Source organism: Aspergillus ambiguus (genome assembly GCF_047715705.1).
Source record: "Aspergillus ambiguus strain CBS 117.58 unplaced genomic scaffold BDV59scaffold_37, whole genome shotgun sequence".
In the NCBI taxonomy this organism is placed as follows: Eukaryota; Fungi; Ascomycota; class Eurotiomycetes; order Eurotiales; family Aspergillaceae; genus Aspergillus; species Aspergillus ambiguus.
Genome location: NW_027395550.1, coordinates 186,409 through 212,428, shown reverse-complemented (window position 1 = coordinate 212,428; position 26,020 = coordinate 186,409). Strand labels below are relative to the sequence as shown.

The window sequence follows — 26,020 nt, the reverse complement described above, 5'->3', positions numbered from 1 at the left end:
CTTGTTCATACTCGATTGGCGAACGAGTCACTTTAGGAGAGATGGCCATCCCAATATGCAACACCATACTCATCCATAAAGTTTAGCTGGCTGCTGGTAAGATTGGTCTCTCTGATGACTTTCAGAGTCACAAACTTCCGACGGAGCCTCTGAAAATGAACCAGCCTCCGGACATGACCACGAAAATGCTAAATAAAGTAGTGTTGCTATATGGAAAACTCTGTAAAAAATTATGTGCGGCCGCCTGTATAATCCCAACTTACAAAGAGCATAGCATAATGGTTGGTCTGTGCAAACTTATTGGAGCTATCTTTTACACTAAACCTGGTAGTCAACTGATAGTAGGAACCTTGGCGGAGACGAAGCCTCTCGGTTGGAGATATGCTTGTATTGATCAAGCATTGAGACAGAGGGTAAAGAGGACTTTTCATCGTCCTTCAAGGCTAAGTACTAGGCCCCTTTGATGCGGCAGACGAGCCACTCGGTTTTTCTACTTTACATCGAAAAAGGGGTTGTGGGTAGGCAATAATACCCTTTGTGTAACTCCTGTGCTTTTCACCGGCATTTCTCTGCCGATAATGCACAATTATGCGCCAGTAAGTTATAAACTCCCTGAACCTCCTTGAACCCGTAACTACATGGTAGTTACAGTAAAGAAACTGTTGATGATATAATTGCGGGCGGTAGCAAGAGCCATGATATCCGTCACGACCTAGTAGTTTAGAGTTACGCCTAATACTAAGGTAGTAACCCTATTATGCCATCGCAAGCTAAGACGCTATGGAAGGTTAGGATCTAGTTAGTAATCTGGCTACGCCTAACCGTGCTAAAATAATAAAACTTTCTTTTTAGATGTGGGTTACGATTTGTATATAGGATATCCAGGTAACTATCAAGCGCTAATTCGCCATAGAAGACGTATTTCCAAATGTGAAAGTTATGCACCCTCTTATCAACTGGTGCGCTTCGTGACTACGCCGTAGGTGTTCGTCTGCTGGTTGTTCCATTAGACTCGTGCCCCACAAGCTACTGTGCACCTGTGCCTAAGATCCGAATAGAGCGATTGTCGTCGGCACCTACCGCTGTCATTGCGAATGGCAGCTTTGGAACCAGTGGTATCGGGTATAAAATCCAACACTGTGACGTCAGAAGACTGAACAGCTCAATTTCAACTCGCCACTATACCTGGTAAAAGTCCCTCTGCAGAACTAGTAGGTCACATCTTGCACAGCCTCTCATTTGGAACATGGATATATCGCTGAGACAGTTTCTGCAAACCATACCTCGATTTTCGTGCCAAGATCCTTGCTAAGAAACAATGAGATCAAGACCAGAGAAATCGTATGATTTCCAACATTTGTGAATGCTCCACTGATTCCCCGTGCAGTTGGTGTTTGGTTCTGATCTGATAGAGTTTTCCGCCCCGAACCCACGGCGCCGGGATACTGTTTCCGCAAAGTACTATCTAAATACGGATGTCAAAAGATCGATGAATATCGTAGGCTTCTCACTGTGAGATAGCAGTAGTTATTAAAGTTTTCACATTTCGTTTAATTGACTATTTTTATCATGATGTTCGGCCGTATGTTCACCCATCTCAAATATAAATAGGATACCTGTTGTCGCTTCTTTGCACGGAATTGTTCAAGGCATATCTCTAGCTTTCGACACGTCAAGGTTCTACTATTTTACAACCGGATCAGAATGCACTGGTATATCCTCACTGTTCTTCCTATTGGGGCTCTCGCCGTGCCCAGGCCAATTCTTGAAAGGGGGAATGATGATAGAGTGGGAGCTGATGGTCAGCCAGACCTAAAGCATCTTTACAGAACCACGCTGACATGTGCAGGGCAAGTGCTTACCCAATGGGTTCCGGGATCTACTGAAGTCGTTGAGGTCAGCACGACTATTACAACCTGTCCAGAAGACGAAATAACTAGCGGTATTCCAACTGCCACTGGATCGGGCGCTGAACCTGTTGTCACAACTCCCGTCGCTGTGACCACCACATCGGAGAATAGCAATACGGTTATTACTCCATCAACCTCTGGGACTACATCGAGAATTTCTAGCACTTCTAGGACGATCCCTTCATCCAGTCCTACCTCCTCATCCTCGACATCTGCAACAACCGTTGTGCCTCCGTCATCTTCAAGCACCTCTTCAAGCAGCTCATCAGCCCGTCCAACTACTTCGCCAACTTCTAGTTCAACTCTAACATCCAGTATACATACGAGTTCTGCGTCTCGATCTTCCACGTCTTTGATACCTTCCCCAACTTCGTCTTCTGCTACCTCCAGTCACTCTAAAAGTTCCTCTTCTTCCACTTCCTCTGTTCTCACTCCGACCACCTCAACTACCAAGTCTTCTTCCTCTTCTACACCAAGCCCCACTACCACCCAGACTAGCACCAGCCTGTTTCCTACTCCTTCTCCCACCTCATCTACTGAAAGTCCCTCTACAGCAACTTCTACTCCCTCTCCAACGAGCTCAAGTTCTTCTACATCATCCTCCAGCACAGGCACTCCTAGTCCAACACCGCCCCCAACCACTACCACTATCACAACTAGCGGTACCACCTCAACTAACCCCGTTCCGACCACAACTACTTTGGCTCCTTGTGCAAATTGCAACCCCCAAGTTGGAATGAACCAGTGTGATATCACCACGTCTTGTATCTTCCTTGGTGGTGATTATCACTGCGCCTGCCGACCCGGCTACAAATCTGGGGACCCAGCCGCGGAGTATAGAATTGAGACTCCGGAGCACAGCTACCTAGTCTTTGTACCTGAAAACACCCCCTGCAATGAACTCTGCGATTATCAGCTTGGTAATCCAGCAGGACTCTGCGCCGATGTTCCTTTCGCAGATGACACTTGCACTCCCTAATCTTGTGGGCTCATGGTCCCCACCAATGAAATAAATGGTTCAACACCAGACTTTCCCCTCGTTGTATTTGCGCAGGATGTATGAATGAAATAGTGTACTAAAATATTGGTCGACTGCCCTCGGAGGCAGATATTTGGCAATTACTATCTTTAATCAATCAAAATTGTGCCAAACCTATTATCAATACCTATAAGCATATAATCCTCTAATGTCACAGGTTGCTCCATTATATACATTATTATTGCACACAACTATAGATTCGTTGATCCTATAGAGCCATCCAAGCTCCAAGCATTGCCATCGCCCCAATATTCATCTCACGTGGGACAAATGCGGTGATGAAAGGTGCCACACCCTCGGAAGTGGTCGTCGCCATACCAGCACTCGAAGCCATGCCGGTACTAGAACCAGAACCAGAGCCCGCATCAGAGCCAATGTCTGTCGTGGGAGACGACGTCATTTCCGGTCCCGAGCTAGTGGTTGACGAAGCGACTTTAGCAGTCGTCCTGGTCGAGGAGCCCGCGGTCGGCAGGCTGAAAGACTGCTCCGTGGTTGCGGTAGCGGTGGCTTCGGCAGTGGTCTTTGCGCCAAAGGTGATGGTGCTGTATGGAGTGTTGATAGTCACTCTGGTAGCTGTGCCGGTGCACCCACCGCTAGAAGGAACAGTTAGCATTGACGGTTCACTTAGCAGTGCCAAGTGAGGAACCACATACATGTAGCCGATAGGGCAACAGCCGATAAAAACATTTCCCTCAAAGTTGCACTCTTCAGCAATACCGCATCCCACTAATCAAGTAATCAGAGACTGCATAATAGGGGGGGGTCCGCGTAGGGAAGAGCTGGATTGTGAGAAGACATACCCCCGCCGTTGTCATGGCCGCAGCAATTAGAAGCACATCCAGTCCCACAGCACTCGCCGATGAAGCACTGCGAACCATCCGAGCAGACAGACCGCTTGTTGAGAGCTGCAGCCTCAAGCGGTGACAAGTTCCGGTCCACAATGCCCGGTAGGCGACGGGACTCTTGGGCGACAGACTGTTGATACAGCGTGGCGCTGGCCACGAGGAACGCCAGGGCACGATGGACAAACATTTTTGATGTAGGCTGTTCGGGTATACGACAGATATTGTGAAGTGAATATAACAGTGCAGCAACTCGCGTCTATCCCTCGGGGAAGCCCTGTTTATATCTAATCGAGCGCTATGGGGCATATCTCGTATTCTGTTTGGTCTTAGCGGCTCACAGTCATTGGTGCCCCATCCAATACTCGTATCTGCAGCAGCAGTGGATTCAGTTACTTTGGATTGGCGGGGGAGTAAGCAAAAGATCCATCTTATTGAGATTTTCCGTTGATCTAGCCGAAAAGGTCGGTTGTGAAATCTTCATGAATCGTTAAGCAGGGAATCCACTGGTTCTGATGTGCTATTGATTGGGTCGAAAATAATCTTGGAGAGAGCAGCAGGGGTCAGATCCTTAGCTATCAATTCTTGGGATTTAAGGGGTGTGAACTGACAATAAAACGAACTACAGGATGGGCTAGTTGTCGTATCTCCTTGTGAACGCAGGGATCATATTTCCCAACAAACAGCATACAGACAGCAATCAACCCCTAGAAGACGAAGAGCCAGACTGATTAGATTTGGCAAAAATATCTGATAAGCTCCGCACGACAGCTAAATCACTACAACAATTTACTCGACGGGCCGAGCTCCTGATACATCAGGGACACCCTCCCCTTCAACGAGCTTGGCACCCATGATCTTATATACTGGTACTTCCGCTAGCCGTGAAATAACATGGTGTAGTGTTGGAAGCTGTTCCCAATCGAGTGCATCGATCTGGAAGCTGGCTTTGGCAGCCGTGTACAGTCTCTTTGGCGTAGGTTTCGGAATTGCCTCGGAGAATGGATCCCAAACCGGATGCTCTTCAGCGGCCGTGTTCTTATTTTTGCGGCCGCTTTTTGGGATGTACTTATAGGCGAGGATTCCAGCATCATTTTCTCCACTGATTCCACCAGTTGCTGTTGATGGATCGACCTCGACCAGGCCTTCGAGAAGGAAATTACCCCAAAGGGCGCCCTCCCAGCCAGTTCGGATGCGATAACTCTTCGCGCGTCGATAAACATCGACGGACGTATATAACTTTGGCATACCCAGTTCTTCGCGCCCAGATACGATTGGATCAGTTAGCGATTCGAAAAGGATCGGGAGGTAAGAACCCTTCAAAATGGAACCGTCTTTTTTCACGTATTCAACACCGTGAACATAGAGCCCAATATGGTGGTACCCCGAGCCGCCGAGCCATTCCATGTTGTTTAAGGTGGTCTGCGAGAAAGAGGCGTACGCCACGGTGCCTGGCGAAGTGAAGCGCCAACCACTGCGGCCGGGTGGAAATAGATTCTGGAGGACGGTCCGGGACGTCTTAAACTTAATAGACGCCGTCGTGAATGTGGACTTGGTACCGTCTCTAGGGACTCCAAGGTGTGTTTGACGGGGGCCTGGCATGGGGCCGAAGGCAATAGGCATGCGCCAGTATGGATTGGGGATGCGTTTCCATATCCATTCTCGCAGTCTCTGGGTCGAATTGTCCCATTCATCGTGGCCGCAGTTGAAGTTAGTGAAACCGTACACTATAGTCCTTCGTAAGAGGCTATCCTATGAATAGAATACGTGGGAAAATCACTTACTATCAATCTGTTTCTGGTCTATCCGGTCTTCGCCGAGTACGCGGGAGAACTGTTGGATTTGGGATGCGCGCTCATATCGGATCTCATGATAGAGCTGTAATCTCTCAGGAACCTCGTTAAGAGGGGTTCCCCATGGAAGAACAACGGAGAGTGAAGCGGCATCTTCAATAGCAACTCCTGCCCCCTGTCCTTGATGCGGTAGGAAAGGATGGGCAGCATCTCCAAGCAAAGCTAGACGTCCACAGTGCCACTGGGGAATTGGTTCCATGTCTAGCAGTTTCCAAACCTTCACACTCGCAGGGTCAGCTTTGGACAGAAGCCTAAGAATGCTGGAGTCAAATGAGGTGAAAATTTGGAGCATTCTGTCCAGGTTCCCTGTTTGATTCCAGTCATCACCTGTCTGGCCGACTGACTCCGATTCTGGGTGTATCACCACGAAGTTCAAAACGGTGTTGTGGGACGTAGGATACATTACAATCCGACGATCGGAACCGTACCATATACAGAGCTCTCCACGGTGCTTAACCAGTGGGGCAGTTACAGGATCACTGAGAGCCTTTTCTTTCGAAACAAGGAATCGGAATGCGTTTTTGCCACTGGTGAATGGCTTGACATTTCCTCCCGGAACTGCATTTCTGGTCACCGAATGCACACCATCAGCACCAATCACAACATCGCCATCAACGTGTGACCCATTCTCCAACGTAATACGCGCGAATTCAGCGTTTACATTGGACACTCGGCTAGACGTCCGTAGAGGAATAGCCGGTCTATTATCAGTGGGATTAGTCGCCGCCCTCTTTAGGTCGTTGTATAGGTCGACTCGATGAGCGAGTAGCCATTTCTAGTTTATACAGAGCGTTAGAGACTAAGAAAAATTAGTCACAGGAAAAACTAGTAACTAACATGTTGCCAGATACTGTGACCCTCTGTGAGGTCCATAGATCTTTGTACTTTTCCCTCTGCGGTGAACTCGGTCAACTAGAGCAACTAGATTAGAGCTTATCCACAACACAGAAATAGTATAACTACATACTCTCTCAAAATCGTTTGCTCCAAAGTCCTCTGCAGATATTCCAAAACGTCGAAGAACCCCATTTGCGTTTGGCGCAAGGTGGAGTGCGGCCCCTGTCTCCGTCGCTAATCGAGATTGCTCGAATATCTGAGTGGCACGTTAATATGAACCATTTGGATGAATTGAAGAAATGGAAATCTCACCTCTACATTATGGCCCTGTCTTCGGAGAGCAATTCCAGCCGTCAAGCCCCCAATACCGGCCCCAACAATAAGGACTTTAAGGGGATGATGGACTGTTCCTGCGTGAGTTCCTGCATGAGGAGAACTCGAGAGCATTTTGAACTCTTCCATATTGTAATACAGAACAATTAAGTGCACAATTGAGACTTGCAGGACCAATATATAAAGTTGAATAGGTTATATATTTATCCAATTGGATTATAGTCGGTATCTCCTCCATATCGCCGCTTAACAGCAGCAATATCGGGACCACCTACCCGGGAGTGGGGGAGCATCTTTTATCGCCCTACTCTGGGTACATTTCATCATGTTTATCTCGGTTTTAGTAAGACCTTAGCCGATAAATTTCTCAACAAGTATTTTAGAAATAATGATAATCATAATAGTTTGAAAAACCAGCAAAAACGACTCTGCAACATCTACATGTGGCTGCACCTACATATCCAAGGAGATGTCTCCTCTACAGCAAGACTTCCTGCTAGTGCACCCCTTGCTTTAGTTGCAACTATTGCATATACTCTGGCATATTCTTGTCAAAATGTAAATGATGTAATTGCAATTGTTATCTGCCTAAGTCGTAGGGTTCTCGTCGTGATACAGTTTGATCCAGTCATAGTGGTCATCCTGATACTTCTGAGCCCGTAGATCCCCAGACCTAGCATGTCCTTCGAAATTCTCTGCCCGAGCTGCACGCCCACAGAGCCTGCCCAACTCAGCACTTGCATTGCTATCCTCCACTTCTTGATATGTCACAGTTCGGAGGTACTTTCCTACCCAAAGTCCACCGGTATATCTCGCTGCTTTTCTCGTTGGGAGCACATGGTTTGTTCCAATCACCTAAGGGAAATTCTCAGTTGTGGGCGCCCAAAGTAAGCAGGAATGAGTCTCGTACCTTATCTCCATAGGAGACACACGTCTTCTCACCCAGGAAGAGTGCCCCATATGCCGTCATTTTGTCCAATGCATCCCGCGGTCGTTTTGTAAAGATTTGTACGTGCTCGAAGGCGTACTCGTTTGCCAATTTCCACGCTTCTTCCATTGTATCGACAACAACAACTTCACCGAATTGTTCCCAGGAAACTCCAGCCACGTCTGCGGTGGAAAGGTGTTTGAGTAACTCATTTATAATTTGGATGGCTTTACGCCCAACAGTTTCAGAAGTGGTGATAACTACTGCAGGAGAATCCGGCCCATGCTCAGCCTGAGAGATAATGTCTGTCGCAATAGTAAAGGGATCAGCTGTCTCGTCAGTGACAATGAGAATTTCTGTTGGACCAGCGAAGAGATCGATGCCGACTTCTCCAAAGAGCTGCCTCTTTCCCTCGGCAACAAATGCATTTCCTGGACCAGCGATGAAGTCCACCTTGCGCATAGATTCAGTGCCAACAGCCATTGCGGCGATTGCCTGTACCCCACCCAAGAGGTATATCTCATCGGCTCCGGCAAGATGCATGGCTGCAATAGTGCCATGGGGAGTATGACCAGCAATGGGAGGGGTACAGCCAACAACGTGGGGAACACCAGCAACCTTGGCAGTGAGGATAGTCATATGGGCGGATGCAAGGAGGGGATAACGTCCACCGGGAATATATCTATTCATAAATAACATGTTAAGCCCACACGAAATTTCTGAAGGTCCGTCCATTACTTACGCGCCAACCGACTGAATTGGTAAATTCTTTTGGCCCAGAACAACCCCCTAGTAGATTGAATAAGACTTGACTTTTTCTGGACAATTCAGCGGACCTTACAGGCTGTATCTCGTACTCAAAGTCCTTAAGAGATTCCCGCTGTGCTTCGGCAAATCTTCTGACGTTCTTTTGCGCCTCCTTAATGTCGTCGATAGTTTGCTGCGGACAAGCAGCAATGGATGCGTCGATTTCGGCCCGAGATAATTTGAATGATTGAGGCGACCACTTGTCGAACTTTTCAGAGTATTTCCGGACAGCCGTATCTCCGTTCCCCCGAATGTCCTCTATCACCCCCTTGACAATGGAGCTTACGTCGACTTTTGGCGCTGAGGAATTGGCCAAGGCATTTGCCTTTGACTTAAGATAACGAGCCGGCATGGTAGAATGGAATAATCACGAGAATGGAATAGTCTGGATCCCCTGTAAGATGGATTGTAGTAGGTCCCTGTAGTATGAGAATGGCTTACATCCGTATATAAGGGAACTTTCATGCGCGTCTTTCTCTTCTTGACTACACCCCCACCGGCTCCACCTCCGCACGAATATGCCTGCCCGCTGAGGGGAAATCGGACAGAACTCCGAATATCCATGTCGAGAGGATAAACAGTGACCAACGCTTTTTTGGTGGTACAGGAAATGCCACGCTAAGAATGATCGAACAGATAAGGGCTTTGAGTCCGTACGGCTTGGCATCAACGGTCATGATATGGTTAAATCATAGGGCTGTACGTGTAAGGTTCCAGTAGTACAAATCACATGATTAATATCATGAAATTCAAATTTTCGACTTCATTTTGGCATCCTTCAACAATGAAGCTATGAATTCTCTCCACTCCTCGTTAAAAGTTGACTTTTCCCTTAGGGATTTCTCATCCCACCCAGCCGCAATTCTGGCCTCGTTCTGTATCCAACGCTGCTTTTCGACCTGAATCCAAGCTGCCAGAGCCCCGGAGGTGGTATGAATTTTCTCAAATGGGAGCGTATGACTGGCTTGGTCGATGACAACATGGCGAACCCTCTCCATGGCCATCCCTCCGCTCCCACCGTGCCTCGTTCCTGTGCGTCTGGCTGCCTCCGCATGGATGCCAATAGCTTGAAGGGGGCTATCAGAGCCACTCACGTAGAGAACCGATGGTCGAAGATGAGGGACAAGCTTGAAGGCAAGGAATGGCTCTGGCCGATAGCCTCTCCGAGTAGGTGGCAAGGGTCCCAGCATGTCCGGAACGGTCAGTGGGTCATGAGATGGCCCAGATTCCATATGACCTTCGGGACCATAAGCATCCTCTAGACCAAGTTCCGTATGACGCTTAAGATTCAATCTAATGTACATCATAGTCTCCTGGTATTTGGTGCTTGTTAGAGTGACGGGACGATTGTTGGGGTCCCCGTTAATGTTCGCATGGATGGCCGTTGGTAGTTCGCGGTATCCAACCTCGCACCAGCGCTGAAATACTCGAGGGTCCCAATTCCAAAACACTTTGCGGGCCTTATCTATAGCAATAGTCCGGCTAGGCCAGATATCACGCTTCAGCGAAGTCTTCGCCAGGAGGGATTTGCTGTCGAAATTGGTAATTTTTTCTTTCACGTGCGGTTCGATAAGAAGAAGCGAGGCAAACAGACGGGGATGGAAGAGGGAGGTAAATATCCTAGACGGCATCATCAACGACGATCCAACTCAATGCAGGAGAGCACTGACAACTGTGTAGCACCCAGACTGTGCCCGACGGCTATGATGGGTCGCGGCATCTGGTCCCGGAAGTGATTTATCATGTGTATCAGGTCTCGACTATGATCATACCATGAGGCTATGAAATTAGTTGCTAGAGTTTATTTCAGTCCGTGAAGAGTGTTCCTTACGGTCATTGCCTAAATGCTGCTCATTGAGGATGCCGCTGGCCCCTTGGTTGGCAACATCAGCAACCCATATGGCGCGGATGCGAAAATCAGACGTTTTCGTCCGTAGTAGTAATTCCTCCCATAGCGGCTCATAAAGTTCCTTTTGGTGTTAGCCTTTATCTGGCGTTATACAAGATGTCTTAAACACCGGGAGGTACCTTTGGGAAACCCGTGCCGTGGGCAGCGATGATGGTCACATCGCCGTACTGAGGTTCGATGTTGTCAACTGGGATGTACTGCTTGACACAGAGCTTTAGGGGGGCATCTGGGGTTGCAGTAGCCCGCGGGTACTCTCGAATATACTGGGTGTCAATGACATGGTTCTTGATGTGGAAAAGGCAGCTCATCCTCTAACACCAGAAATCTGGAATTGAAATTTTCGAGAAGTTGATCACTAAGATGATGAATCCCTGCTTTGATTTCGATGTTGCTCATTTTATGCAAGGGGTGAGAGGATGACGAAATGCATTTGCTTCGGCTGAACATCCAAGATCCACTCTGTATCACATCGGATGCCGGCCGGATGTGGTGTGGTATTCTCGAGCATCAGTGTTGCATACCTTCCCATCCCTTACGACAGAACTTTCGAGGTACGTATCCGGCAACGAAACTGTGAACCCAATGAAGGAAGAAGTAATAAATATATGTGTGGGAGACTATACGCAGTACTAGTGTTATAGGACTATCTGGAGATTACTATAACCTGAACCGACGGTGGCTCCAGCTGGCGTCACAAGCATTCATGCTATCATTTGCTCACATCGCGTAGTTTTTCTATGAGGTGGACTAGGTTATCCACAAGAGGCGTTCCCGACTCATTAGAATGATTTTGGTGCATTAGTCGAATAACCATGTCGAGAATTGCACTTGGGTCTGCCAGGGAAATAGAGGGGTCACCTGGTTGCACTCCTAGCAGAGCGGGGTTACCACGCTCCAGAGCGATATATCGGTGGACATCGTCAGTATCATCTCCATCGAGCCAGATGACATTTTCCAGATTCATGTCCGTAGACACTAGATGTGTTAATTTCTGGGTTTCTGTTGCAACCGATTTTACCAACCCATACGCCCATAGTGCTAAACTAGCATGGTATAGAGTAACTGCCATGAAGTCTCGGAGACGATGGGGGGCAAGTAACTTCAGCTCTCGAATCACTTGCCCGGCATACCAAAGGGCCTCACGGCACTCTTTGCTTCTTGACCAAGAATGGATCGACGGCGGAATCTCACACGTCTTGGGATCTTCCATTGTTGCCAGAATCTGCACCTCCTCCAATGACATGTGCATGTGCATCAGCATGAAGTTAAAAAGCAGACTGCTCTCCCGTCCATATCCCATACGAAAATACTTCAGCATCTTGATGAGCTCTTGGTACCGCGATGTTATTAAGATCCCGTTATCCCAGTACCGGGATTGCGATGCTAATAGGATACTGAATTGACGATATTCCCAAACCATTCCCCACATACCGTAGAGAATGGATGCGCACGAAAGGCTTGTGTCAACCATTTTCTTGGTGGATTCGAGCATGTCCAGGTTCGCAATACACTCCAAAAGTGTTGGGGTCTGTGCCGACCCCGCCGCGAAATTTCCGCAGTACAATGCTTTCCAGTTTTCGGCCGTACCCGCAGCCCAGAGGTCCCACAAGCATGGTATAGGCAGAGACATTTCAGCATAGGATAGGAGAGGGTTCGTAAACAGGACCATGGAGACCTGGGCGTCGTGTTGTAGTAGATTATAAACCAACCTCTTGAAAGATTCCTGTCGCACCCATAGCCGCCATCGACCTTCCAACTCCACGTTCACATCAGCGGCACCAACGAGGACCGGTGGGTATGCAGAGTGGTGGAAGAATCCCCGACGTCGAAGGATCGTAACCAATGGCAGACGGGAACTTTCGCAAATTTCCATTTTTCGATTATTCCCGCTCCACAATCCGATTTCCAGACAAAGCATGTATGCTTGAAGTAGTTCAAGGTTGTGGATGTTGGTATTGTCCGCCTCGAATTCTACTGGAAGCTGATGACGGACAACTTCTTGCATGGCGAATCCCAGTTTCCGCAATGATGGGTCTGGAGTCAATATGGCACCAACGGCAGCCATCGCAAGAAGGAGCTCTGGGCGTGTTTGATTTGGGTTGAACGTGGCAAAATGAATCCACGATTTGGCATTGGATATTGGGACAGTCAGAAAGTATCGAATAAGGGTGTCCAGCAGTTCGACCGATGGGAATGATAATTTATCCTGATAGATCGGACGCCTAATCTGACTCAGGAAGATACTCATAATCTTGTCACGAGATGCTAAGTCTAGGCCCTCGGTACGGTACTGAGTGTCCACACAGGCGAACGTCCTGGGGGATGAATTCTGGTCGGCTTGAGCGGGGAGTAGCAAGTTATCGTGCTCAGCGTAGCCATGGTCTTGGGGCTGGGGGACAAACCGCCATCGGAGCCCTTGCATGGAACGGTCGTTGGTTGCGTTATAATTTCCTCTTGTGCCACGATCTCCTAGAGCTGAGTCACTATAGGATGGTGGCGTCACTTGTTCATCAAATTGGAAAGGAATCCGGGCGTTGTATGTTTCTAGGAAGCTGAAATCAAGCATGCTAAAGTCAAGATCTGTTTCTGACCCGAACGTTATCAACCCCCTTGGTGTTCTAACGCCGCTTGGTGTGTCTAAGGGGAACACCGATGGAAAGACACTGGCTGATTCGGGGGTAATGAGGTCTTGACATTCCTTTTGCGGTGATTCCGGAACTTGATCAGACCCGTCTCTCGGAGCCAGATTACGTTGTGTCTCGGACCAAGCACTATGCCCGGCCATATCGTCTGAGGTGCTTGCGAAGGCATCATAGGGAGAGATGTTCACGTGGGCTCTGCTGTCAAACCTTTGATCCGCGCAAACTTCATAGTGCGCGGCATTTGAGATAATGGTCGAAATAAGATTATCTTCCTGCCTTGAAGGCACTGTGCATTGAATTTTTCTCCGTTGACATCTCTTGCACGGTTTTTCCTCATCGCATCGCAGGTGGTTTTCGGCACAGGCGGTACACGCCTGAGATGCGCGGGGTGCTATGGCAGGGCCACTTCCGTTACGGCGCCGCTTCTTCGATACATGCTCATCCCCCTCTGCATTATGGAGCGAAGAGTGGCGAGTGAGAAGATCTCTGCCACTCTAAGTTAGTATTGCATTCATTCCTAGACAACCGTGACTAACATTCTCCCGAATCTTTTGCTGCAAACTGGACATTGGTATGGCTTTTCTTGTGTGTCTAACATGTCTAAATCAGCACCTCCACTCTATAAACACCGCTGATAGTCAACAAGTATAACTTACGAGACCGGACATGACGGGACAGATGATCAATACGACTGAATGACTGCGTGCATGTACCACACTGGTACAGGTTGCGATTAACAGGCTGAGCTGGAACTGATTTTGGAGACGCATACGGAGTCGCCATGATCAGACAATGCACACGTTTACCTACAGCCCGAGGGTGGAGAGCAACTGCGATCTAGTTAAAGCAACGGGCTTGTCCACTTTGCCGAATCTATACCCCGCAAAGACAACCCCAGTTAGCGCGGTGGATTTCCCTGAGGATTACGTTACCCATCCTTCCTAATTTACCTCTTCTGGGCATTCCGTGGCGAGAAGTGCACAACTTTCGGGAAAGTGGAGTAAACGAGCCGAAACCTCATACCTATATTAGACGACATCGTATATATCTTTTCGATTAGGAGAGTCCCTAGTAGCTTGCAACAGCTGACAAAGACATTGCAGAATAAATTATACCGACATGAATATGTACCGCGAAAAACTTAATTCATGTTGACAGAAACACCAACTAATGGAGTGAAGATATGAATGGTGGTTTTAATCATAACTGGAAGTGTCACTCCTATAGTAATAAGGTTGTTGAATCGCCTGTGCTTATTGTTGGTCTTCAGGTGGTGATTTACCTACGCCGCACAAAGAGCTGATAAATCTCTTAGGATCGTCAACGTCGTTATACGTGTAGGAGTTACCGTATGTCCTCTATAGCGCAAATTTAACGCTGTTCAGATTTTAGTTGTCAAATATCTTGGAAATATTCATTAAAATGTAGAGTGTCCGACTCTGATATTTATTTATATATATACATGGCGCGCAAGTCCTAGAAGATCGGCATAAGCCATATCCGAAACTGAGAAGAATAGCGAAGTACTAGAAAGCGAGCCTTAGGGATCACCTACATGCATCGGAGCAAATAAAGCTCGAATAATAGGTACAAATGGGGCACGGATTCGTTCTTAGTAGTGAACCTTGTATTCAGACAACATTATGCACGGAAAGGACTAGAAAGCCTCTACGCGTTTGACAAATGGCAATAGAAACCCACTTCCATTTCTAAAATAATTTTGTTACTGGCCCAAATATTCCCTGGAGCGCGAAACCGCTGAGCATCTAACTTAACCTTGTTCGTGGAGGTCGATGGTACTCAGCGGCGGGACTGGCCCACATACTTCCATATAGGGAGCGAAGCGCCTAGCACCGGGCCAACCGGCGGTCCTGTAATAGCCAAACGGTGCTAGGGTTGTTTCAGGAGGGTTCTGACGGGGTTAGCCATTGCTTCAATCGTCCTTGGCTCTTCAGTTGACCCCTGTAGAGTGTTTTTATTTTGCGATCTAAAATGGATTTATCGGATTGATTGAGGATGGTCTTAAAGCTCTGGTATATAGTTTATGCAGAGTAGGCGCAAATTCATGTGCACTCTAGTCTATAAGAAAAAGAAGGGTGACGTGCTATATATGACGACGGATCATTTCTTCTTCGAGCCGGCGGTTCGGTCTTCCACTGAGCGCTCATTCTCCAATCTCTGTGCGAGGATCATCTGCGCAAGGGCATCGTCCGTCTGAAGATACGTCCGACTGCCCTGAATGAACCAAAATGTAATTGACACGACAAGCATGACGCCAAACACGGCGATGGCGTAGTTCATGTCACTCGGGGAAGGGTTTGGCGATCCAGGAAAGAGAAAGAATACTGTCGTAATGATGCAGTATATGATGCTGACCCAGTTGACAAATGTACCCCATCGTCCAAGACGGAATTCACCGGGAGGAAGCTTGTCCCGGCCGACCCAGAGCAAAACAGCGATGGGGACGCCGTATGAAATTGTCAAAGCGATGGTGCTCACACTGAGAATGGCCTCGAGCACAGTATTGGCGAACAGGTAAAGAATTCCGACCAAGGCAATGAGAAATCCCTGCCCCCATAAGGAACGCACAGGGGCCTTCCATATGGGATCAACGTGGGAGAGATATCGACTCCAGGGCAACCCACCGTCACGAGCAAAGCCCCAGGTCAATCGGGATGCAGTGGTAAGGATCCCGATGCCCTGGCCCAGGCCGTTGAAGATGAACAGGGCGATAAGAATCGCACTGCCTTTCAGGCCAACGGTCTGAAGCATAAGCTCTATGAAAGGCAGGCCTGTTGGCCCATTGATCACGTCGTCAATGCTCTGAATGCAGAAGAGGCATACGATCATGAATAGGAAACCGGTAATAGCGCCAAGGAGGACCGCTAACCAAATGACTCTGGGCGCATTGCGGCGCGGTGCGGGAATCTCCTCCACCATATGAATGACAGCATCGAAGGCTGTCAACCCGTAGGCAGCCTGAACAAGCCCAACAAACCAGATGACCCCGTCGCCCCATCCGGTCTGATTGATCCACTTTCCAAAGACGAAGGAGGCTGGTTGAAACGACAGGCTGGGTTTGATGCCGACAGAGATGAGGAGGGCGAGCGATAAAGCGACAAAGAGACCGGTGAACCATACGCCGACGAAATTGCTCACCCATGGGAGAACCTGCTCCTTCCGACAGCCCACAACATTGATTACGGTGAGGACGAATACGACGCCGATGTAGACGACAAACTCCAACCATCCCGTGCCTGCTCCTGTCCAATCTGTGTTAAACATAACCTTCATCCCCAGCAGAAACTCGGTCATGAATGCCACCTGCGATGCGGTTAATGTCCACCAACCGAAGGTATTGATCCATGCAGTCATGTAGGAAGCGAATCGTCCCAAGGGTGTGTTCCAGAGACGATGCACCCAGTACGCCTGTCCCAGCGCAGTCGGCATGCTGCTGGCCAACTCGCCTAGAGACACGGCCACGCATAGGTTACAGAGGGTGACCAAGACAAGACCCCAGAGAATGGTAATGGCACCACCATTTGTGAGACCACTACTGAGATCCTGAGCAAATGTTGAGTATGTTCCTGTGAAGGTCAGCAAGGTGCTGCAATATATCAACTTGGACAAAACGTCATACCGAGTACACAAAAAGCCAGTGATAACATGCTCCAAAGACCGAACTTGCGGGTCAGGGCCTGGTCATGGCCCATAGCCGCCAGGTCATGGGCATCTTGAACGCTCTGATCGACCGACTGCACCGGTTTGATGTATTGAGGGCTTTGTTCCACGTCCATACGGAGAGGAGAGTGACAGATAAAATTAGAGTGGCGAGAGTCAACCAAGAGGGAGGTGCACGAGTGTAGGAGAAAGTCGGGGCACCCAATGGTCCATTTTCCGTGCTTGATGAGAAAACAGTTCTAGACTGCTGGCGCTGGGTTCATATATCAAAGCTCAGCGTCACAGGGGAGAGAAGAGGGGGGATAAGCAGGGGAAAAACAGTTGGCTGTCAGTGCCCCAGACGATTTAGGTTCTTCCCCTCACGCGGGATGAACCATTAGTCAAGGAAAATGAAGAGAGTTATCGGGGGTTAATCAAGGCAATTGGTCATGGATGGAGATCTTCATGAATAACGGACTGTTGACCGCTGTGATAATGGAGCTCATTTGTTTGAAAATTTGATTTTTTTTTTTGCGGGGTTGGAGTTTTGGTGGACTCGGCAGGACTTCCTAAGTGGGGATGGCAGAGAAGGCCGGGGGTGGATCTTTTCATCCGTAAAGAGAGTGGACGAAACGTTCTTGGAGCTGAGAAGCCTCGGGATGATCCGTGGGAAGCATCTCCATTCGTCCATGGCACCGTCGACGGGAATTGAGATCTTCTTCCCTGGCATGGGTGTGTATACAGCGCCTGAACGATCCGATGGAGCAAGGATAGCATACTCCGTACAAGTCAATTGAGTCCTCAGAAATAAGAAGGACTTTTGCGAGCATCAATAGGTTGGTAAGCTCCATAGACAGAGCTTGGTGTTTTGCGGCTTGGAACTATCGTCATCGTCGTCGCCACATCTCAAATAGGCAGGTCTATGCGGAAGCCCTGATAAGTCTCCATGTCGATCGATCCATGACTACCACCTTTTGATAATATCGCCGAGTCCATGATAAACACCGGTATACGCGGTCAATGGATGAAAGATTGTCGCAATCGCATTCTCTTCTGGTCACTGTCTTGCGTGGGCCCTGGTCTTCCTCAGATAGCTGAAAATTCTTCGACTGGAAGTGTCAACGCGCGGAACAGGCGTCCAAGATCCGATCATTATGCACCTTTCCGTCTTACATAACTAGCTGCTGTCGGATCTGATCCGGGAAGGAGGAACCGAGGCGAAAATGCGGGGAAACTGAAGGGCAGTTCGAGAACAACACTAGTGTAAGTAGCTGGCTTGCTGTTGTTGGAGTGCGAGCTCAGCGTATTGGCTACATATATGTCTCAAAACATATAGAAGCAGAAAGCCCGTCTATCGCGTTGTGTTTCATATTTTGGTTCCATTCGTCTACAGCTTTTGTTGCAGTTTTCAAGTCTATGCACCCTTTTCTTGTGCGTAGGGCGCATTGCTAACCTCGAGGCCGTGGCGCGTTCTACAAACGAAACCTCTTTTCGTAGACATATCTCTATTACCAGTGGGTCTCCCATGTTGCTGCCTAATACTCCATACTTTATGGTATGGTTACAACATGTCCTGGATTCAATCCATAGAACGCTAGAAATCCGCCGCACGCATATGCTTCCACCGCCTTAACCTGATGAGGAATGCAGAGGAGATACTCTAAAGCATCAGGATCTAATTCCCTCACAATACTTCCTGATTTGCCTCATCAGTATCTCGCATATGCCCCGACACCGGTTGCCTTAAAATCGTCAATTATAAATAGCCCTTGAGTCATTTTATGCCGATACCTTGTTATGACTATGCAAACATTCAAGTGATTGGCTCGCTCTGCGTGGATTAACTTTCGAATATATACCTTGAACGTGAATCTCTGATTGACCCCATTCAGGTTCTAAAATTACCACGTTAATAAGGTGATAGGGGCCAGATAAGTGGAATGGCTATGCGGACTTGGAGAAATATGTACGGTCCGGTGATAGTATCCTATACGACCTATGGTGCAGTGAGTACCCTGCATCGGACCAGGTGCACAATAAAATAAGAAAATTATTGGAGATCCTGTGATGGGATGGCCGAACGGTGCATGCTAGCAGACGCTAATGTTTCCGGCAAGGAAATGTTGCCTGGCTTCCCAATTATTATACTCAATGTGAGAGGATTCTCAGTCCGATAAATCTCTCTATGTTCGTTATGCCCCCTTATTTCAGAATACTCCTCCTTTAGTCTGTGCTTCGTGCAGCATACACATTGAGATGTGACAAATATGACCAATATGATTCTCCGTATGTCTGAATCCGTTAGCTTTGGGAAAGTATCACCCTAGAATGGGCACATTTTCACTATATGCCTCACTGTCCTCTCACCTCTTCTCAAGAAGACTGAATTGCTCCAATTCCGCATGGGACCTTCAAAATGAAAATATATTAACTCCCTCACTGTCCGAGGTTCCCTACTGGTAGTGGGATCTTGGTGTAATAGATTATCTCAATGTTCTCTATTAACCATAGCGAATTATATTAGTATTCACACATGTCTATGTTGCCTGATGCGAAGTATGGATATACCAGGCCTGAACATCGCTCCAAGTTACCAAGTTGAAGCCTTTGGCCTGTGGTAAAATGATATGCTTATAAGAGGCACCCATCGGTCATGGTCCGCATCCTGGCCTAGGATATGATATATATATATAACTGACTAATACACATGTTTGTTGCAGATGCAGCCCCACTCGTGATGATTTATAACAGAAATTTTGGTCATCGGGCATCTCTACATATATGGAAGAGAATTATGGGGACAATCACGTTTCCCCATGTCAGTTCGGGTATAAATGTCGGGTGCTTTCAAGTTGCGGAGACATATTTTATTGACGCAGCAATAATATTGACTATAACATCAAGGCAGATATAGTGAAAGAGATTGTCTAACAATGAATGATAAGCTAATAATGATACGTACAGGCTAGTATCCATGCCTTCTATCCTTCCAAAAACCCCAAGCGGAACAGAGCCCAATATTTACGGAACAGCTAGTACACATGTCTTTATTCAGCAAGGATACTCAAAGTAATTCATTGGAGATAATGATGCGTCAGAGTTTTCAAACAGCAAACTATGTTTCTTCCGGAATTGCTTTAGGCGAGACATGTGGGTACAACTTAGTTACAGGCTATTCCCCTTTCCGATCGATCTATACTAATGTAAATGATAAATGTAATGGAGAAGAATATATTCCTAAGCCCATAAAAGGGAATATATTTATATGGAGCACCGAATCTACGCAGAAGAGCAGGCAGCGCCTTCGGCATGGATGTTATCTTGAAGCCAAATGACACACACGCCTTGGTCAATGGAAACCAGGGAGTTCGGTAGACTCTTGTAGTGCCCGATACTCCCTTTCACTTGAAAAGCTTACTGGTACGCTATTCCTTGAAGGATATACGCCAGAGGGCATTTATACTATGACCATGGAGGTTTGTGTCATGGTATACCCATACTCAACTGATTCTAAGCCAAGTCCGAAACGTGGACATATAGTGCGTTATACTCACCCCTGCATCCGATATAGACACCGAACTGCGTATCTCTAAATTAACCTTATTTTTGACTGGGTTACTTGAGATATTTAGTATGAATCCATAGAGTATATTGTGCATACTCTGTGCTTATAAATCAAGCACATCATCTGGGCTCCACTCCCTTTAACTTCTCTTTTCGGACGCTACCGATTAGATAATGCCAAGGGTTTCTTCTCTCATTGCCCATTTTCGGTAAAGTGGGCTCCATTTATGCCTCAGGCATAATTACCGCAACTGGAAAAGTCCCCATGAAATGGACCCAGTGTTGGCTGAAAGGCCCAATGATGGCGAAATTGCAGAACGATCATGGTAGATTTTTTCAAGCGGACATATACAAATGCAGTTTCCAGTGGCCGCCTTCGCCACGTTTGTGGTCATTCCTTCGCACATTGTATGATAAATTTACGTTATAGCTTTGTCTGCTGCAGTCCGATATATAAGATCCTGTGCAAAGCTGTCGCCTACGTGCTTATCGATTTACTGATGGCTGGAACACTTTCTTCATAATCAATTCTTGATGGACCAACACAACAATGCTTCAAGAAACACCAGAAAAGTTTGAATCCTTTGCGGATAACACACCTCGCATGAACCCGGCATTGCAGGAAAGCCGAATAGACACGACGGAGCAACAACCGTATGCTCTAGATTCTGATACAATTGAGAGGCTGGGTCGAGAACGCCCTTCATGTTTTGGTAATGCATGGTCTGAATATGCCTTCTGTTTCTCTATATTCATGTGTCAAATTCTCGCTGTAAGTCTTTTGAATTCTGTACTACGATACTCATTTGTTGGGGGAAGACAGTTTACCAACAAGCGTTAGGAATATTACATATCCGGGTCCAATGTCTTACTACCTACCCTGGTAGAGGAGTTGGATATTCCTCCCGCTCTGTCAATATGGCCATCCACTGCTTTATCACTGGTAGTCACTTCGACACTCTTGATCTTTGGCCGTCTATCTGACATGTTCGGTGGATTTGTCTTGTATGTTGGTGGAATGACGTGGCTTATGATCTCTTCTATCATCGCCGGATTCTCTCAATCCTGGATCATGCTCTTCGTTCTCCGTGCCCTGCAGGGGCTCGCATTGGCTTCCTATCTGCCATCTAGCATCATGATCCTCGGCAAGGTATATCGACCTGGACCCCGCAAAAATTTGGTATTCAGCATCTACGGTGCATGCGCCGCATTGGGATTCTTTGTGGGAATCTTCTTTTCTGGACTGTCTGGAAGTCTTCTCAGCTGGAGGTGGTACTTCTTTATTGGGGCAATCCTCTCTGCTATCACCGCAGTTTCCTCATATTTCTCGATCCCGTCTGATTTCGCCGAAACGAAAGGTTCGTCGAAAGTTCAAATGGACTGGATTGGATGTGGTCTGCTCATTCCAGGCACGGTACTGTTTGTGTTCTCTTTAGCAGACAGTGCCCATGCTCCCAAGCAGTGGGAGACTCCATATATTTATGTATGCCTTATTTTGGGTGTAATTTTGCTTGCAGCCTTTACCTACATGGAAGGATGGGTGGTAAATAACCCCTTACTCCCCCTTGACCTGTTTTCGGTCAAATATATGAAGCCTCTCGTCATTTGCCTTTTGTGCCTGTACGGCAGCCTAGGCATATTCCTGCTTTACTGTGCGCTATAGTAAGCCCCCACCCAACTTTGATTTGATAATGACATCAGGCTAACATTTGGAAAGCATGGAGCGAATCATGGGAGCTACGCCCCTTCAAGTGGTGGCGTGGACTACACCAATGGCCGTTGGTGGACTCATCATCTCAGCCACTGGAGGCTTTATCCTGCACGTCCTTAATGGCACTGTGCTCATGATAATTTCATGTCTAGGCTATCTCCTCTCTGGACTGCTCTTCGCCCTACTTCCCCTTGGGGGTAATTACTGGGCATTCGTATTTCCCGCCATGATTGGAGGCACGATCGGCATTGACGTTAGTTTCAATGTCACGAATATCTTCATTACTACCAACATGCCCAAGGACAGACAAGGCCTCGCGGGAGCTCTGATAAATTGCACCCTGCACATGGGCATTGCGGTCATGTTAGCGTTCGCTGATATCATCCAGGTGGGAACCGAGGATAAAGGACTAAAGGCCAGCTACCAAATGGCGTTTTGGTTTCAGGTTGCATTGGCAGGATTTGCATTGCTACTCGTGCTGCTTTTTGTGAGGATTGACCGGGCAAAAAGCGAGTTGACGGTAGATGAGAGACGCCAATTAGAGCACAGCCAATAGTGCGACTTATTCCATAGATATGCATAGTTAACCATGCTAGTGTGTGGTTTGATGTACTACACTCTCACTATAAATCCAAATATGGCCATATCGAAGACAAAATCTATTTTAGACGGCCCATGGAGATTCAGGGGACACGTCACATCTTATATCATAGCCTCATATAGAAGCTGTTATCTAAAAGCTATAGTAGCCCGCATCACTTCCCTGGAAATGGATCAATTTAGCCTAATCGACACAAGAATCCTATAGTTTTTACAATATCGTTCGACACCATGTTTCAACCCGGATACTTTTGACGGCCAAGAGGATTTCCTACCTCCGAAAGAGGCAATTCTCCGACCCCGCATAAACATGATGCATATTTATCCGTCTCCGCACGAATGAAACTCAATTAGTCTACGCATACAACTGTTTCCTGGGGCCGATTGCATATGCTACAATGTGGGGACTCCGGATGCCCAGTTTCACTATAAAAAACAATTGTCGACCTTTCCCCATATGACCATCCAATTCATGCACGGCATAGCGCAAAATGGACTCAATAATTATGCTGCCATTATTTTTCTCCGCTGCTCTTGCAGCAGGGAGTCATGCACCCTTACACGCCCGCTTGCAAGACGGTCTCGCCAGGACTCCTCAAATGGGGTCAGTGATATCAGAATACACTCGCTTCAGGAACTGATGGGTTTTTAGCTGGAATACATACAACCATTATAACTGTCTCCCAAACGAAGAAATATTCCGCTCGAATGCTAAGGCGCTGGTTGACCTTGGCCTTGCTGACCTAGGATATCGCTACGCGACAATCGACTGCGGATGGACTGTTGCCGACCGACTGGCTGATGGGTCGTTAACATGGAATGAGACCAAGTTTCCCAGCGGATTCCCTGCAATTGGACAGTATATACACGACCTAGGGTTGCTGTTTGGGGTTTACGGAGATTCAGGGATTAAACTTTGCGGAAGTCCACCGGACCAGGTGGGAAGTTTGGGTGAGCATGATATTTGCAAAGCGAAAAACCAATGCTGATACCGAGGCTCCAGGTTATGAAGAACAAGATGCAAAGACATTTGCTGCATGGGGGGCTGACTCTCTAAAATGTACGTTGTCACCAGGCTCGCAATAATGATAAACAGCTAACAGCTGTAGATGACAATTGTTATTCGGACGCGGCAACTGGCTACCCCAATGTCGAGTACGCACCCAGTACTTCTCCTAAGCCTCGATTTTCAACCATGGCGGCCGCTCTACAACAACTTTCGCGCCCTATGCTCTTCCAAGTATGTGAATGGGGAATTGATTTCCCAGCGCTTTGGGCACCAGCCCTCGGCCATTCCTGGCGGATAGGGAATGATATTATCCCGGCCTGGAGAAGCATTTTTCGCACACTAAACCAAGCAGTTCCACAGACGGAATTTGCTGGTCCAGGTCAGTGGCCGGATCTCGACATGCTTATGGTGGGAAACGGAGTGTTCTCTATCCCTGAGGAAGAGACACATTTCTCCCTATGGGCTATCCTCAAAAGCCCGCTAGTTATTGGGGCTGCATTGAAAGACAGTCAAACGGAAATTGGTGAAGAGTCATTGCGCATTCTGAAGCAGAAAGACGTTATTGGATATAACCAGGACAAACTGGGGGCCAGCGCAACTCTGCGCCGACGCTGGACTGATCAAGGCTATGAAGTGTGGAGTGGTCCTTTGTCACATGGTAGAACAGTGGCAGCTGTGATCAACTGGCAGAACAAAACAAGAGAGATTACATTGGATCTACCTGATATTGAACTACAGTACGCTGGTCTCGTGAAGAATATCTGGCGCGGGTCTCAGAGCCGAGATGTAAAAACGTCCTATACGGCCACAGTAAATGGCCACGGTACGATGCTGCTCGAACTTCAGGACACTATATCATCTGAAATTTATCCAAGGAGTATATTTGGAACTACAAACAGGTGAGTCAGAGTATCAACCGCTGAGTGCGAATACTAAATTCATTTAGTGGAGGTACAGTCTTCCAATCCATCTATGCCCGCACGACTAGTCAGAAGCATACGATCACAATCAACTTCGACAAGCCAGCCTCAGCAGGAAACATCACCATCCATGTAAATGGAAATCAACAAAATATTCTCCTCACAGTTCCTCCGTCCAGCCGCCAGGTGACAACGAACGTCCCTCTCATCGCTGGGCCGAACAACACAATCTCAGTCTCCCACTATCAGCACATCAAATCAATACAAGTAATTCCTCCAAACGGGACCTATTATTCAGCCCACAATTTCACTCTGACTGGTGATGCACGGCGCGAATCTTGCGGTGAAGGTTTCTGTCAGCCCGTAGGTTCAAAGGTGGGGTATCTCAGTCCAAACAGTACGGCCCGTGGTGTTATTCCCGCATCGGCAGGCAAAAAGTACGTTGAGATTGACTACATCAACAATGAAGTTGCTTTCTCTTCATCTTGGGATTGGGGCGCAAATTCTCGCAATATTACCCTATCTCTCAATGGGGGAGAGCCTGTCCGGCTCGAGGTTCCCCTAAGTGGTCGACACAGCGAACTTTTTGGCCCTGGCAAGGGATGGTGGGATACTGCAACACTAGGGCTATCGATGGACGGCTGGTTTGACGGTGACAATGAAATTATCGTCGGGAATGTGAATGGCGGAAACGGTTTCCAGGCGTATGCAGCAGACTTTGTGGGGATGCGGGTTTTTGATTAAATATGATGTGGAAATAAGTAACAACAGTACAGGAAGAAGCAGAAATTCACAAAGAAAGGCTGCGGCCATTAACTTTCTTCACATTTAACGACCCTATATCAATCTCGGACAAAGTGCGTACCTAGGGGTATTAGCAAGTCTTCTTCAATCAGATGTTGACTCACATTCACAGCAACGAGGTGACTCAACTTAGGCATACTACACTTGGCGTAGACGCTCGTGCCGCAGTTGACACAGAAGTAATGCGGAATTTGCTTGGAAGCGAACGTATAGGCCTGACATGATTAGCATCTTCCATCGCGGATTAAGAAAATATGGATTAAGAAGATACTGACCTTCACATCGTCGTCGCTATGCTCAAAGTGGATATCGGTTACCTTAGGATAAACGAGAAGATACCCGTTAATCTGACATATTGAGCCTACCGCCGTTGGGTTCGCGCTATTTAATAATTTAGGCAAGATAACATACAATTGCATTCATGAACTTCTTGTTCTTCGATCGGAGTCGGCAGTGAAAAAGAAAACTTGACCTGTGCGCAGTGGCAAGTGCCAGTGTAGGTGTTATTTGTAGGTCCAGACATTCTGTATACCTACGAGAGGCTGCTAAGAACACTTAAGTGAATTCATAGAGAGCGAAGCCTGTTGTGTCGGGTGCAGCTGTACCTTATATTTGTGGTGGCCTCGTATCCGATATCCGATTTCTCGCCCCC

At 47.6% G+C, this 26,020-nt stretch overlaps 11 protein-coding genes across 11 annotated transcripts; 3 read left to right on the top strand and 8 right to left on the bottom strand.

Annotated features, from left to right (window-relative positions):
* Window positions 1–2,298: 2,298 nt before the first annotated feature.
* On the top strand, window positions 2,299–2,988 carry BDV59DRAFT_185730 (uncharacterized protein). Its single transcript, XM_073690907.1, has one exon. The coding sequence runs from the start codon at window positions 2,647–2,649 to the stop codon at window positions 2,887–2,889; it is 243 nt and encodes an 80-aa protein (XP_073544679.1). The 5' UTR covers window positions 2,299–2,646; the 3' UTR covers window positions 2,890–2,988.
* Window positions 2,989–3,157: 169 nt separating this feature from the next.
* On the bottom strand, window positions 3,158–3,981 carry BDV59DRAFT_204925 (putative GPI anchored protein; the record flags this gene model as incomplete). The annotated part of the gene is made up of 3 exons (XM_073694547.1): window positions 3,158–3,542; window positions 3,603–3,675; window positions 3,750–3,981. 3 exons carry the CDS (start codon window positions 3,979–3,981, stop codon window positions 3,158–3,160), a joined length of 690 nt encoding a protein of 229 aa, XP_073544678.1.
* Window positions 3,982–4,466: 485 nt separating this feature from the next.
* BDV59DRAFT_210032 (putative salicylate hydroxylase) lies at window positions 4,467–6,928 on the bottom strand (the record flags this gene model as incomplete). The annotated part of the gene is made up of 5 exons (XM_073695514.1): window positions 4,467–5,518; window positions 5,576–6,419; window positions 6,482–6,556; window positions 6,612–6,737; window positions 6,794–6,928. The coding sequence occupies 5 exons, from the start codon at window positions 6,926–6,928 to the stop codon at window positions 4,581–4,583; spliced, it is 2,118 nt and encodes a 705-aa protein (XP_073544677.1). The 3' UTR covers window positions 4,467–4,580.
* A 474-nt stretch (window positions 6,929–7,402) lies between these two features.
* On the bottom strand, window positions 7,403–8,950 carry BDV59DRAFT_210030 (histidinol dehydrogenase family protein; the record flags this gene model as incomplete). The annotated part of the gene is made up of 4 exons (XM_073695513.1): window positions 8,584–8,950; window positions 8,485–8,531; window positions 7,725–8,424; window positions 7,403–7,669 (listed from the first exon to the last, which is right to left on the bottom strand). The coding sequence occupies exons 1-4, from the start codon at window positions 8,899–8,901 to the stop codon at window positions 7,403–7,405; spliced, it is 1,332 nt and encodes a 443-aa protein (XP_073544676.1). The 5' UTR covers window positions 8,902–8,950.
* A 232-nt stretch (window positions 8,951–9,182) lies between these two features.
* On the bottom strand, window positions 9,183–11,099 carry BDV59DRAFT_185726 (toxin biosynthesis protein). The gene is made up of 4 exons (XM_073690906.1): window positions 10,578–11,099; window positions 10,381–10,519; window positions 10,220–10,328; window positions 9,183–10,169 (listed from the first exon to the last, which is right to left on the bottom strand). The coding sequence occupies exons 1-4, from the start codon at window positions 10,764–10,766 to the stop codon at window positions 9,299–9,301; spliced, it is 1,308 nt and encodes a 435-aa protein (XP_073544675.1). The 5' UTR covers window positions 10,767–11,099; the 3' UTR covers window positions 9,183–9,298.
* Window positions 11,100–11,167: 68 nt separating this feature from the next.
* BDV59DRAFT_195406 (C6 transcription factor RegA) lies at window positions 11,168–13,883 on the bottom strand (the record flags this gene model as incomplete). The annotated part of the gene is made up of 6 exons (XM_073692560.1): window positions 11,168–11,735; window positions 11,769–11,852; window positions 11,886–13,010; window positions 13,050–13,176; window positions 13,210–13,584; window positions 13,757–13,883. The coding sequence occupies 6 exons, from the start codon at window positions 13,881–13,883 to the stop codon at window positions 11,168–11,170; spliced, it is 2,406 nt and encodes an 801-aa protein (XP_073544674.1).
* Window positions 13,884–15,096: 1,213 nt separating this feature from the next.
* Window positions 15,097–17,338, bottom strand: BDV59DRAFT_185724 (putative amino acid permease family protein). Its single transcript, XM_073690905.1, has 2 exons — window positions 16,741–17,338; window positions 15,097–16,687 (listed from the first exon to the last, which is right to left on the bottom strand). Exons 1-2 carry the CDS (start codon window positions 16,895–16,897, stop codon window positions 15,222–15,224), a joined length of 1,623 nt encoding a protein of 540 aa, XP_073544673.1. The 5' UTR covers window positions 16,898–17,338; the 3' UTR covers window positions 15,097–15,221.
* BDV59DRAFT_102534 (uncharacterized protein) lies at window positions 17,043–17,572 on the bottom strand. Its single transcript, XM_073686457.1, has one exon. The coding sequence runs from the start codon at window positions 17,535–17,537 to the stop codon at window positions 17,208–17,210; it is 330 nt and encodes a 109-aa protein (XP_073544672.1). The 5' UTR covers window positions 17,538–17,572; the 3' UTR covers window positions 17,043–17,207.
* Window positions 17,573–20,669: 3,097 nt separating this feature from the next.
* BDV59DRAFT_210020 (putative MFS multidrug transporter) lies at window positions 20,670–22,591 on the top strand (the record flags this gene model as incomplete). The annotated part of the gene is made up of 4 exons (XM_073695512.1): window positions 20,670–21,096; window positions 21,166–21,924; window positions 22,026–22,083; window positions 22,125–22,591. Exons 1-4 carry the CDS (start codon window positions 20,875–20,877, stop codon window positions 22,589–22,591), a joined length of 1,506 nt encoding a protein of 501 aa, XP_073544671.1. The 5' UTR covers window positions 20,670–20,874.
* Window positions 22,592–23,126: 535 nt separating this feature from the next.
* Window positions 23,127–25,308, top strand: BDV59DRAFT_195403 (alpha-galactosidase D; the record flags this gene model as incomplete). The annotated part of the gene is made up of 5 exons (XM_073692559.1): window positions 23,127–23,239; window positions 23,288–23,586; window positions 23,639–23,695; window positions 23,745–24,543; window positions 24,591–25,308. 5 exons carry the CDS (start codon window positions 23,127–23,129, stop codon window positions 25,306–25,308), a joined length of 1,986 nt encoding a protein of 661 aa, XP_073544670.1.
* A 198-nt stretch (window positions 25,309–25,506) lies between these two features.
* BDV59DRAFT_102523 (uncharacterized protein) lies at window positions 25,507–25,925 on the bottom strand. Its single transcript, XM_073686456.1, has 2 exons — window positions 25,780–25,925; window positions 25,507–25,729 (listed from the first exon to the last, which is right to left on the bottom strand). The coding sequence occupies exons 1-2, from the start codon at window positions 25,889–25,891 to the stop codon at window positions 25,593–25,595; spliced, it is 249 nt and encodes an 82-aa protein (XP_073544669.1). The 5' UTR covers window positions 25,892–25,925; the 3' UTR covers window positions 25,507–25,592.
* Window positions 25,926–26,020: the final 95 nt, after the last annotated feature.

What these genes read in the sequence shown, in the direction of transcription:
- BDV59DRAFT_185730 (XM_073690907.1), top strand. Translation starts at nt 2,647, where the DNA reads ATGAACCAGTGTGATATCACCACGTCTTGTATCTTCCTTGGTGGTGAT.
- BDV59DRAFT_185726 (XM_073690906.1), bottom strand. Translation starts at nt 10,766, where the DNA reads ATGAGCTGCCTTTTCCACATCAAGAACCATGTCATTGACACCCAGTAT. An exon ending in ACGGCACGGGTTTCCCAAAG is followed by an intron (nt 10,520 to 10,577) that starts GTACCTCCCGGT and finishes TAACACCAAAAG; the next exon opens with GAACTTTATGAGCCGCTATG. An exon ending in GCAGCATTTAGGCAATGACC is followed by an intron (nt 10,329 to 10,380) that starts GTAAGGAACACT and finishes CTAATTTCATAG; the next exon opens with CCTCATGGTATGATCATAGT.
- BDV59DRAFT_185724 (XM_073690905.1), bottom strand. Translation starts at nt 16,897, where the DNA reads ATGGACGTGGAACAAAGCCCTCAATACATCAAACCGGTGCAGTCGGTC. An exon ending in ACTGGCTTTTTGTGTACTCG is followed by an intron (nt 16,688 to 16,740) that starts GTATGACGTTTT and finishes TGACCTTCACAG; the next exon opens with GAACATACTCAACATTTGCT.
- BDV59DRAFT_102534 (XM_073686457.1), bottom strand. Translation starts at nt 17,537, where the DNA reads ATGCTATCCTTGCTCCATCGGATCGTTCAGGCGCTGTATACACACCCA.
- BDV59DRAFT_102523 (XM_073686456.1), bottom strand. Translation starts at nt 25,891, where the DNA reads ATGTCTGGACCTACAAATAACACCTACACTGGCACTTGCCACTGCGCA. An exon ending in AGAAGTTCATGAATGCAATT is followed by an intron (nt 25,730 to 25,779) that starts GTATGTTATCTT and finishes CAACGGCGGTAG; the next exon opens with GCTCAATATGTCAGATTAAC.